Source organism: Choristoneura fumiferana, chromosome Z (genome assembly GCF_025370935.1).
Source record: "Choristoneura fumiferana chromosome Z, NRCan_CFum_1, whole genome shotgun sequence".
In the NCBI taxonomy this organism is placed as follows: Eukaryota; Metazoa; Arthropoda; class Insecta; order Lepidoptera; family Tortricidae; genus Choristoneura; species Choristoneura fumiferana.
In genome coordinates this window covers 31,125,277-31,138,856 of record NC_133472.1, presented here as the reverse complement: position 1 = coordinate 31,138,856, position 13,580 = coordinate 31,125,277, and the positions used below count along the sequence as shown (strand labels likewise).

General features: G+C 34.2%; 1 protein-coding gene across 1 annotated transcript in view; it reads right to left on the bottom strand.

Moving 5' to 3' along the window:
• Nucleotides 1–13,580, bottom strand: part of LOC141434173 (peptide transporter family 1-like) — a 69,944-nt gene that overhangs the window by 28,414 nt on the left and 27,950 nt on the right. The window contains exons 2-6 of the mRNA XM_074096531.1: nucleotides 12,524–12,602; nucleotides 8,220–8,361; nucleotides 7,479–7,565; nucleotides 1,539–1,813; nucleotides 522–604 (exon numbers count right to left, since the gene is read on the bottom strand). Coding sequence (XP_073952632.1) covers nucleotides 522–604; nucleotides 1,539–1,813; nucleotides 7,479–7,565; nucleotides 8,220–8,361; nucleotides 12,524–12,602 — 666 coding nt within the window. The remainder of the gene's footprint in view (nucleotides 1–521; nucleotides 605–1,538; nucleotides 1,814–7,478; nucleotides 7,566–8,219; nucleotides 8,362–12,523; nucleotides 12,603–13,580) is intronic.

The window sequence follows — 13,580 nt, the reverse complement described above, 5'->3', positions numbered from 1 at the left end:
GAAATTAATTACCTACATTTGTATTTATTTTAATAAATTACATTTGTATACATATAATACTTATGTTCCACTGTAATCATTCACGTTTCGGTCTTGATTCAGACTACATTCACTTATTGATTTAATTTTCTATTCATGTAATGAATAACAGACAAAATTCCATTCGGGCTTCAATTTACAACGAAAGGAAATTTGGTTCTAAACATTTTTAGCACGAATACGTTTTGATTAATTTTGGACGGTAGTAACATGGTAGTAACTTTGATCCGAATTAAAAATAGTCAATTCATGTGGGCAATTTTCCATTAGTACTGAAACACAGTAAATACAATTTTCTGCTATCTTGTATTTCAATTCAAATTTATTATTTTTCAAAAACATTGTCAAATGAATGACTGTGGCCCTGGCCTTATAATAGCACTTTACAAGGCCGTATGTTCAGGCGAGAAAAAAGCTCTTAGCACGTTTACTAAAAGGTAGGTACAATACAATACAGTAAAAATATTTATGTACATACTTACCCCTATGCAAGAGGAGACTTTCACAAGCACATTACCGGCAGGATTCTTTATAATATATAGCCTTTTGCCGGCAACGAAGAACACTGAAACAAATTAAAATAAATTTAAAGACAACAAAAACATCTGAATTATGTCAATATCTATTTTACTTATTTACTTAAATGTTGTGACTCAAATCTCACACATGCTTTAAGTGGTTATAGGAATATTTTAACCAACACCTTATAATAAATACTGCATAGTCTCCAAAATTGCCCCACTTTTTAGGGTTCCGGAGCCAAAATGGCAAAAACGGAACCCTTATAGTTTCGCCATGTCTGTCTGTCTGTCTGTTCGTCCGCGGCTTTGCTCAGGGACTATCAATGCTAGAAAGCTGTAATTTTGCACGGATATGTAAGTAAACTATGCCGACAAAATAGTACCATTAAAAATTAAAAAAAATTATTTTTACGATACCTCCCATAGACGTAAAGTGGGGGTGTTTTTTTTTTCTCATCCAACCCTATAGGGTGGGGTATCGTTGGATAGGTCTTTTAAAACCATTAGGGGTTTGCTTAAACGATTTTTCGATTCAGTTTTTTTTGCGAAATATTCAACTTTAAAGTGCAATTTTTCATTAAAATCGAGCGCATCTAAATCTAAGCCGGTGGGTGGAAAAATTTGAAAAAATCAGTATATCAAACTTTCAAGGAAAACTATAACGGCTAAGTTTGCTTGAGAATTAATAGTAGTTTAAGAGTAAATAGCAGCCTAAGTAAAAATATACCTAAACTTGGAAGATTCCGTATAAAATACGAAATCCTTAGAAAAATATTACCTACTTTATTTTTTCGTAATGGCTACGGAACCCTATTTCGGGCGTGTCCGACACGCTCTTGGCCGGTTTTTAAGTCTAATTCGTTATCATTATTACCTACGGTTTCTCCCGTCATGATTCCTATTCGGGTAGAGAACAGACTACGAGCATTAAGCAAATGATGACTATGAATAGAAAAACATTGAGTTAAAAGCCCTTACAAATAGAAACAACCATAAGTATCCCGGGAACACCAAACGCCAGAGAGTAGCAATCGTTGTCACCAAAGCAGTGGACATCAGCTCGAAGTATAGGCGTCAGGAACGTGGAGATTAGGCTGCCAGCGTTGATGGCGAAGTAGAAGAGGCTGAAGAAGTAGCCGAGGTACCTCTCCTGTTCCGGCAGCCGGAACTGATCGCCGCCAAACGCGGACACGCACGGTTTGATGCCACCCGTGCCGAACGCTATCAGCAACAGTGCTATTATTGTAAATTCTCTGCAACAAATTGCATACATAGTTGATACAGACTAAGTTTACACGTGTGACGTGTGTAATCATAAGCACTTTGCGTTGCGTTGCTGGGGGAAGTTGCAAAATTGTCCAGCCTTTAAACGGTAAATAACAGTTTCAAATTCCTCCAGATAGCCGAAAAATAACAAGAGTATTTTAAATAATTTATTATAGTAAATACATAATACTCCTTAAGTATCTAACTGGTGTGAGGACGGAGATAAAATTTTCGTGATCTGTTGAAAACATTATTGAGTGATTTTACTGTGTTGATCGTTATAAAGCTGCCCTTAAAATTTACCCTTTTGCTACTGTAGCGCCGCCTAGGTATGAACACAGTTTTTGTGTTCCTTCTCTCTACACTCCATAATTTGCTGACGGTATGAACATAGAGTTTGTGTTCCTTCCCTCTACACATGAATGTATATGTGTTTTTGAAGGGTGCTAATACTTTTGGCCAAGGCTGTAGGTATTGTTTCTTCGGTATCCTAACATGATGTAAAATTTCAAGCAAACGGTTCAGTGTTAAGGCGTGCAAGAGGAACAAACAAACTACTACCTTTCACATTAGTAATATTAGTGATAATTAGGGTTTTCTACCCGGGTACCCGGATCCGGGTAAACCGGGGTAAATTAAATTTTTAGTACCCGGGTACTATTTCATTGTCAGACCCGGGTACCAAAGACAGACCCACTTTGATCAAAGAATTCATCGAAAATCACACAAAATTATTACTAAGTAGCCTTACCATAAAATTAAAAGGGAACTATATTTTGTCACTTAAATTTAGATTTGTCACTAAACTGCGATACCCTAATTATTATATCTATCCCTAAGAAATATATTGGTCATGAAAATTAATCATATCTGTCTCTAAGTATAAGCCATCGGATTAATGTAAACCTGTATCCCTAATGAATGATTGGTCTCGCGCGCTCGCTCGACTAGATCCGCCCTAACTAAAAACAAAACGTTCGTGAATGCGGCAACTCAATATTGTAGTGTGCGTAAGAACGGTGTCAGACAATTTGCAAGGATGCTAGTTTGCGTGACGAATTGTGTTGCCAGCTGCTACACTGTTACCGAATTATTGGGAAAATAATTTCTGTGGTCTATTAAGTACTGGTTACAAAAGTATCGGGAAATACTTAGAAATTAAGAAGTAATTAAGAGTGAATATATTAATATGTTTGTGTATAGGTTAGGCGTAGGTTTCTTCTTTAAAAAAATGGTAGGTATGATGAGGTTATCAAGATCAGGCCTCACTTTTAATTAAAATATATATATATTTAAGGACATCAATATTTACAAATTATTACTGAAAATTTCATGGACTGATCACCAATTAAGAAGTTTTGCGTACTTAACACGTTGCACCTATAGTTAAACCTAATAATAATGTACAGGTTAATTACTAAAATAAAAAAATATTTTTTTACAAAATATACATACATAGGTACATGCATACATACATACTTACATACATACGCTTGAAAAACATAACCCTCCTTTCGGGCAGTCGGGTAAAAGTTAACATTTCAGGAAAATGGTAGAAATACGAAAAAACAATTTTTTCGTTCCCGTAATACCTAAGTAAATCAGCTGATCGGGCTTTTGACTGGGAAAGACGAAAAACATTTTTAATTTTAATACACATTCACCCCTTAATTAAATAGTGTCGGGTAACAATTATACACCTTCAGTGTATAATATCACAAAGATAAACATTAAATAATATATAACTAGGTTATGTATATATAATAATACGTTAGATACTTAAATAAAATAAGTTATTAAATTTATCATCATTTAATTTTAATGATGATAACAATAACATTCAATTTATTAAAATCTCAACCACGGGGAATTTGATTCTTGTGTACGCGGCAACACAGAATGGCGTTTAGGGTTCATGTTATTTTATTTTGTAATTTCGAAATTATACGATATTTACTGATGGTATGTGATCCCAGTGTCCTTTTTATGTAGTATTATTATTAAACAGCTTCACTGCGAAAACTGGCATTTTACTTCGGTTTATGACCAAAATTTAACAAAATTCGGGACATGCACATTACACACAGTTTGCAACGCGACTGACTCGCCTCGGGCTCAGGTACGCCGATTTCGGCGTACTATTTGTTGCCGCATTTGACAAGTACGCCGGCGGTATCTAGTCGAGCGAGCGCGCGAGACCAATCATTCATCTAAGGTTGCATAGTAAAATACGAGTTATATAAAACAAGTGAAAAAATATAAGTCCTAATAACTAATATTATAAGTGCATTTTATTAGTTTTGTTGCATAAACGAGTCTAAAAATTCAAATTAATTAATTAATTAATGATTAATTAATAATAAATAATTAATTAATTAAGCCCTCTTGTTCTGAGAGGAGGCCTGTGCCAGCAGTGGACGTATATAGGCTGGATGATGATGATATGATGAATTAATTAATTAATTCAAAATATTTAGTTGTAACTTGTACTTATCACGGTAGTTTTGCATTACAATGATTTGGTTAAGGCCTAATCGACGAAAAAAGTAATATTTTGCATTTATCCGACGATGACGATAATCAATATCTAATAACCCAACAACCTAACCTAACCTAATAACTCAACTTAGAAAAAAACATTTATTTTTTAACTTTAATTAAAAAATAAATTTGAAGAATTTGATGAAATTCTTTGTTGTTCCTACTAATGTACACTTAAAAAAAATATTTGAATCTATTAGATCTGCATCTGCATACGCGGTATCCGTTATTTTGATTATCGGATGTAGTTTCTGGAATAAACACACCTAGTGTAAATTGATCCAAAGACTTCCCAAACATTTCCGCAGTTATAAATTTCAAAAAAGTTTTACTTTGACGTTACTGTTCCCGCCAAGATTTATATTTTCATTGCGAAGTCCACCGATGGCCAAAGGTTTACCTCACTCAGCCAACTTGGTTACTTGTAATTTGTGTTTTCTAATAATATTAGGGCGCTTATTACAAGTTAGCAAAAATATGTTATGCAACGAATTTATTAGTACCTGTAAATAATGATGAATTTGCTTGTAACTTTCAAGACATTATTAGTAATTTATGCAACACAATTTTTCTAATATAATTAGTGAGAACACAAAATAATTATGCAAGACGAAATAACACAACTTGTAAATTTGCTAACTAGTAACTTGTATTATTTTCTAAATTTATTAGTCTAATTATGCAATAGGGCCGTAGGTATGACGATGAGCGATGCGAGGAGGAGTGTAAGGTAGAACTACGACCCTCGTGCGCGAGCCGAGCGAGCGAAGCGAGCGTTGCCGCGGTAGCGGCCGGCGAGTGTCAGAACCGAACATTTTTGCTAATACTTGTATGATGAGTACAAATCGTCAAATTTCAGTCCAATACGGTATTTGACTATTTTGTACATGTTTTATAAATTAAAACTACACAATGCATGTTATCGAATAGAAAATCAAATTTTAAGCTACCTTTACAGATAACAAAGTTATAAAGGTTTGAAATTCAAGATTAGACAGAGAAAGACATACTGGCATGTGACGTCACACGCCAGTACCGCCATACTTGCTGCATAGAGAAAAGCGTTTGAGAAAGAGACAGGTATATAGATTTTTCAAAAAAATACTATAAATCCAATTTTCAACCGATTTAAATTTTCTCTTCGCTAAACACTATCTGTATATCTATATTTTCATAATAATATTAAGATATGGCAAAATCAGGAGTTGTCAAATACCGTATTGTCTCTTTTCAGCAAATATTGCAACTATAAGTATACCCGGGTATTAAAAAAGGTCGGGTACGCGAAAACCCTAGTGATAATAAATATAAAATTTATAGTGTTGGGTTAACGTTCATTTTTAGGGTTCCGGAGCCAAAATGGCAAAAACGGAACCCTTATAGTTTCGCCATGTCTGTCTGTCTGTCCGTCCGTCCACGGCTTTGCTCAAGGACTATCAATGCTAGAAAGCTGTAATTTTGCACGGATATATATGTAAACTATGCCGACAAAATGGTACAATAAAAAACCCTAAAAAAATTAGGGAGGTCCCATACACGTAAAGTGGGGGTGGTTTTTTTTCTCATCTAACTCTATAGTGTGGGGTATCGTTAGATAGGTCTTTTAAAAACATTAGTGGTTTGCTAAGACGATTTTTCGATCCAGTGATATTTTTGCGAAATATTCGACATTAAAGTGCAAATTACTTTAGATACTTGTTAAGCAATAATAAATTGTGTATCTGTACTAAGCTATCATATCACATAATTATAAGTACTTACTTATTCACAAACACACACACACACACACACACACACACACACATTTTGTATCCCTACTTTTTTTATTGTTGTAACTCATAAACTCATTCACTCACTCATTTGTATGTACAACATAGTACAGTTAGTTTGTAGCTATTGATAGAGATTTTTTGTAATGGAAGAGTGGGGTCTCCTGACACAGGTATTTTATACTTACTAGAGATTCCAACCTTTGTACCGTGAACCATGTAGGTACTTTTAACTTAATAAATATTTTACATTCATCATCATCATCCCAGCCTATATACGTCCCACTGCTGGGCACATCCTCAAACAAGAGGGCTTGGGCCATAGTTCCCGCGCGGCCCAGTGCGGATTGGGAACTTCACACGCACCATTGAATTGCTTCGCAGGTTTGTGCAGGTCCTCACGATACCGCATAGCTCGTGGTAAATTCAAATGTAATTCATTAAAATATACAAATTATCGTGAAAATCGAGCGTCATAAGTCATGAATTACGTAATAATATACTATTATATCTTACTTACATAAAACAGATTACATATTATTATGTGTTTATTTTACATAAGCTTCAGTTTTGGATCATGCATATATATGCGCAACAATCACATCACGGAGAGAGAATGTCTTTTGAGTGTCTTTGAGGCTAATGACCTCTGTAAATGATTTAACTGTCTAGAGGACAGCATTATGATTGCCAATCAGGAATGTAAGACGTATAATTATAATGTTAGGATTTTATTACACAGTTGTGTGTCATTAAATGATAAGGACGTCTGCTTTTGAATTATGTGTGTTTGAGTATAAATTATTTTTAGATGCTAACATAATTAATGACACGGCGGCATAATGCCGGTTTTGGTTTTGTGTGCAAAGATAGGCGTATTTTTTAATTAAGACACATCATTATTAAGCGTTTCCAAATAGATCATAATATAGGTGTGTGTATGTATAGTGTCTGCCACCCGGACGCACTCCTAATGCGTAAGGTACCTATAGGAAAATACGATGCACGATCATTTCCACGCTTAAAGGCATCTGGATAAGACGGAAAATATAAGAGATAATAGACAGACAACAGGTTTAGTAATTTATTATTTTAAATTAATAAAAAAGTTAACTGTAGACTGTAATACCTAACTAATCCATTTTCTCACAATGTGCTCGAGCTACGATTCTCCGTAGGCAAGCCGAGAAAACGAAATAGATGGTTTCTTAGACGTATGCATACTATAGGTATGCAATAAGCGAATTAAACTCGCGGACATTTGCATTCTTATTATTACTTACTTACGAGGTTAAAAAAAGATATAAGTAAGTAACATTACGCCGCTATTTCATTTACTTACAACTGTGGCAGCCCGACTGGAGGCATGGCTGTCAATGATATCAATACGCTGCCTGATGCATACACCAGCGACAGGTACAATATAGTTCTGAAAAACGAATAAATATAATACATTACTGCAGAGTAAGTGAAGTAAGGGATCGATGGACGTGTTTGGGGTGGGATGGCGTATTTGGGGTAGATCAAGGTTGTCACTTTTCATGTTAGTAAGCAAAAAAAATTTAGAGCAGCGGACAATAATGGATTTTCATACAATCCTTATGGCCTTAGGCCAAGAAGTAATGTGGGGAGCCATAAAAGGGTAAAGGGGTAATCGTTTAAGTACAGTCAACTGTGGTTTAAGTTATTTTTTTGTATAAAAGTGAATAATTATTATATACTGAAACTGAAAATACATACATTAACAACGCGGGAGCTGCTGCATTGAAATGAGGTGCACGTGGCGATTTGTGGAGACAAACGCAGCAGCGGCGTCAAATACGTCACGCAACTATCGCGTCAAATTCAAATACGTTTATTTGTTAAACATAGGTGAAACCAGGTGAATATAAATGACAGGTAATTTTCAGTAACACTATGTTGCGCCATAAGGCATACAAATAGCCACAGTTTCCAATGCAGCATGCTTCATACGAACAATTAACAATTCATAAATTTCTAAATACATAATACTATATGTACTTAATTGAAATGATGCGTCACTTTACCTATTTAGATATGAAACATGAAAAATCTAATTTACTTGAATCGTCCTAGCCAGCCGTCGGCGATCATGGCACCCAGCACAGGGAAGAAATACGCGAACATCGTAAACACATGGTAAATGACGGTAGCCCCATTGTCCGAGTAGCCCAACTTGTCGCGCAGGTACAGAGATAGGATCGCTGAAAAAATGATTCAGAGTTGAAACAAAGGTAATGATTTATAATTCGCTAACTATTTTCACTTATCTTATAAAAAGCATGTGTTTTTTTTGGAAACGTCTTTGAAGCCCTATCTCGGGCGTCTCCGACACGCTCTTAGCCGGTTTTTTATACTATCATCGGTTTCGGAAACACTATCATTGACAAAAATACGCCGCAAGAAACGTGATTTTTCAAAACAAAAATTAAATTACAATTCTTTTATGCATTAAAGCTAGCTTAACAAAGTAAATTAGAAATGACTGGGATGTAGGAGATTAGTTAGTGCCTAAACTCTAAACATCTTAAAATAAATAAAAGATCCCTATACCGACCAAGATAACATCTAAGTTAAATAAATATAATATCAACATTCAGTGCAATTGCTTCCATCGTCACATAAATTAATTAAGTAGAGGTGGATAAAGTCTACCAGAGTTAAAATTATACCTACATGTAATTTTGAAATATAAATGTAAAAATGGTTGGACCGTATAAATTTGGATATTTTTAAAACTTGTGTGGGGTCCCTTGTGTAAACCCCGGGGCTAGAGTCCCGGATGCCTCTCTTAAATCCGGCTCTATGTATTTTTGAGTGAGATTTATAAAATCGGTCCTCAGGATAGGTGATATGAGTCAATCCCTGGTCAGTTCCTTGTGAAAATGACTATTCAAATTAAACTTACAGTAACATTTATAAACGATACATCGTAGTACTAGTAATATGAGGTTCGGAAAACCACATTTAGGCCACTATACCAGCAAGAATCTTGCTATGGTACCTATACAATAGTTTTTGTTTTATTTAACATAAATATAAACTGTCCTTTAACTTGGGATTATACATTTTTCGAAGTATGTGCAATAAATCTGTTTGGTTTGGGCACATCTTGAAATGTTTTTTGGCCAATAGTTAATTATTATTAGATTCTAAACGAATACCTACTTCGACTTAACGAAACTATAACGAAATTTTTTAGCATTATTGATACGAAAACGTAGAATATGTCAAGCTTACTACAAGCTGTTTTGCTACTTGAGTTACTTGGTTATGTTTGCCATCTACATATATTGCCATACAGCTCCGTGCAACGTACTAGATATGAAAGGTATCCGATCTTTGGAAATGAGTCAAAAATTCACCTGCAAGGTTTTTTACGAAAAAAAATATTAATTTTGTTCAAACCTAAATGCCTAAATACTGTAAATAGGTAGGTAGTAAGCTTTTCTTTGCTAAGTAACAAGATCTTCTACAACTATAACTACATAGGTAATTGATTAGTGTTAAAAATAAAATAACAAGATATATAACCTATTTATGTTTGCGCATCAATCGAAAACATTAATCCTTGACATCTAATATAATTTACATATTTATCTATCTACATAGATGTAGTTCTTGTAGTTTCAACTATGATGTATTCCAGGTAGGTTAAGGTGATTCGAAACATCATAACTTAGGTGCAAGCAATGTCAACGTTATGCATCAGTAATTAGTACCTGGGCGACCGAGCTTTGCTCGGGCTAAAACTCAACAATAAGCGTTTTCCCCAGAGATAAGACCAAGCTTAATCGATTTTTCATCCCCAAAAACCCCTACATGCCAAATTTCATCGAAATTGTTGGAGCCGTATCCGCGATCCCCGAAATATACCTACACATATACAAGAATGGCTCATTTAAAGGTATTAGATTAGATAGATAAATATATTATATCTTCGAATATATAAAATTCTCGTGTAACAGTGTGACTCCTCTGAAACGGATTTTTACGTGTATATTCGATAGGTCTGAGAATAGGACGTAAACTATTTTTCATAGGGTATGATTTTATTGATCACCTAAAAAATGCATTTTCGGCGACCTAATAAATAATATTTGTTCCTAAAATAGTAGATCTGTCACCTAAATTGAATCACCAAATAATATTAAAACGGTTACCTAAGTATTATTTAAAAATTATTCGGAAATAATATTGATCATCAAGTAATTATATTTGTTTCCAAAATAATAGATGTGTCACTAAAACTGAATCACCAAACAATATAGAAATGGCTACCTAAAAATTAATTTTAATCACTGGAAAATAATATTGATCATAAAATAATTGAACTGAAATTTGACGATAATGATATGGGTGCTAAACAACGGGTAGACATACATACATATACACTTAAATACATACAAACATCCAAGACTCAAGTACTTACTACAAACATTTGTACTCATCAAACAAGTATTAGCAAAAAAATGTTCGGTTCTGGCACTTCGCCGGCCGCCACCGCAGCACGCTCGCTTCGCTCGTTCGGCTCGCGCACTTGAGGGTCGCAATTCTACCTAACACTCCTCCTCGCTTCGCTCGTCGTAGTACCTAACCAGACCTGCCTTAGTAGAATAGGTAGAAACATCGAATTAAGGAACTGATCTATTTATTAGGTGACGGATCTATTATTTTGGTGATCGAATTTTGATGATCAAACTATAATTTTGGATACAGGTTTACTTAATCTGATGACTGATACTTAGAGACAGTTTTGATTAATATGATGATCAATAAATTTCTTAGAGATAGATATTGTACTTAGGGTATCGGAATTTAGTGACAAATCTAAATTTAAGTGACAGAAAATATAGTTGCCTTTTTCATATACTTCAACGCGGACGGAGTCGCGGGCAACAGTTTGTAGGTAATTTATAGGTTTTTACATCTGAGTTTTTACATAAAAACAAAAATAAAAATCTGAGTTCATAAATATACAATGATTTACCGAAGCATGCGCCTTGTGTTTAGATTATTTTTAAAACATTGGGAAAAGGAGACCTGTGATTATCAATACAAAATTAAGCCATCTTCATGATTGGGAAGATTTTTATACATTAAATAGATAAAAGCAGACATATTCCTTGTGCCATTTCTACAGCTAAACAAGCTTAATAATCTTTCTTTGTTAGGAAGCCAGCACTAAGAAATAAGCTTAGAGATCTCTATCACTCAACTTTTTTTTTAGATAGTGACAAGAGGTTTCAAAAGCTTTAAGTAAGTAGATCGTTTAGTGTCAGTTAAATAGTAGGTAATACTGCTCAGGTTATAAGATTTATCGGCGCTTGCGGTCGCGCTTAGTGTGCTTAGTGTGGCCACGTAACGTAATAGCCTATTCAATAAGAAAACTAGGTAAGTACATACAAGATTCTGACGATTTTTATGTCTTCTATCGAAATGATAACGCCTGTAACAAGAGTACGAAAACCACACGTGTTTTAACTATGCATGCCCTCAATCATGCAATATTGATTATACTTTTGATCGCAAGGCTATCTCCTAACAATAGTGTTTCATGTAAATTCTATGAAGATATGAAATACAGTATTAACAATCAAACAAGAACAATGTGCTATTAAAAGTGTATGTAAACATTAATTACCTGTGGTTAGAATACAGTTTAGTAGGTAGGTACAAACGGGGATAACTTTTCAAGAAGGCAATTTACATTCTACTTTATACAGCAATAACCGTAAAGTTTTCAAGTACAACTGATTGTTTATAAGTGCTGTCTCAATAACAGTAGGTATAAAGTTTGTTTAAAGTTTTTTGGAGTGCACTTCATTCGATAATGCGGGACCTTGTATCAATTACATCTGTGTAAATGATAGACACGCCCGCTAACTTATTGTAATCATTTGCTAACTGATGAATAGATTAGACCAACAACACAGAACAGAAACACTTAATTAAAAATGCGCCACTAAAACCGGTTTTATAGTAGGACAGAAACCGCATAGATATGGTGAACTACGTAATAAGATAAACAATAACTCTGCCAACGTTCTAAGCACTAATGTACGAATGTCGTATCTAAGTATATATCATACTCATACTCCACGCAGTTTGTTTGTAGTGGATTTTATACTGAAAATTATAAAATGAAAAAATAATTTTTGTTCTTTTAAATTGATAGGTATCTTAATTTAATCAAGTGGTAAGTTTTAATTTAGTTCCATTTTATGTAATACTTTAGTTAATTTCCTGTGATTCCTGTGAAATTAAGTAATATTTCTATCTTATATGTATATTTCCGATAAAATTCCAATTTAATAAAAAATAGATTTATACTTACTGTGTAAACAAATTATAAAGAAAACTTACTTCGCATTCCATAGTAGGAAAATCTTTCGCAAAATTCGTTTGTTACTATGAATCCCACTGCCTTTGGGTAGGGTAGTTTCTGAAACACAACAAAAAGGCTGTTGAAAACATTAAGTAGCTATAGAATTAATTATTTTTAATGACATCATCAGAAATTAACAGAAGTTATTCGAATTATGCCCATCTTTATATCCATAACCCAGGTTATCCTAGCATGAAGATCGGAGGATCTATCTAGATAACGACTGAATCAATCAAATTAATTCTCAATTTTTAGGGTTCGGTAGGCAAAATGGCAAAAACCGAATCCTTATAGTTTTCGCCATGTCTGCCTGTCTGTCCGTCCGCGGCTTTGCTCAGGGACTATCAATTCTAGAAAGCTGTAATTTTGCATGAATATACATATATGTAAACTATGCCGACAAAATGGTATAATAAAAAAATCAAAAACAATTTTTTTAGAGTACCTCCTTCCTATAGACGTAAAGTGGGGGTGATTTTTTTCCTCATCCAGCCTTGTAGTGTGGGGTACCGTTGGATAGGTCTTAAAAAACTTACGGGGTTGCTAAAACGATTTTTCGATTCAGTGATTTATTTGCAAAATATTCAACTTTAAAGTGCTAATTTTCATTCAAATCGAGCCCCCCCCCCCTCTAAAATCTAAGCCGGTGGGTGGACAAATTTGAAAAAAATCAGGATGGTAGTAGGTAAATATATCAAACTTACAAGGAAAACTATAACGGTTAAGTTTTCTTGAGAATTATTAGTAGTTTAAGAGTAAATAGCAGCCTAAGGTATAATATATACCTTAACTTGGAATATTCCGTACAAAATACGAAATCCTTAGAAAAATATTACTTATTTTTTTCGTAATGGCTACGGAACCCTATTTCGGGCGTGTCCGACACGCTCTTGGCCGGTTTTTATATCTAAAGTTTTTAAACAATAACGACAGTTTTCAGTTTCAGAATAAATCCTGTTGTCCAGGCTACTATGTATATTACGCAACTAGGTACTTAACAATCAGATATTTAAATACGTTCGAAATGATGTTGCG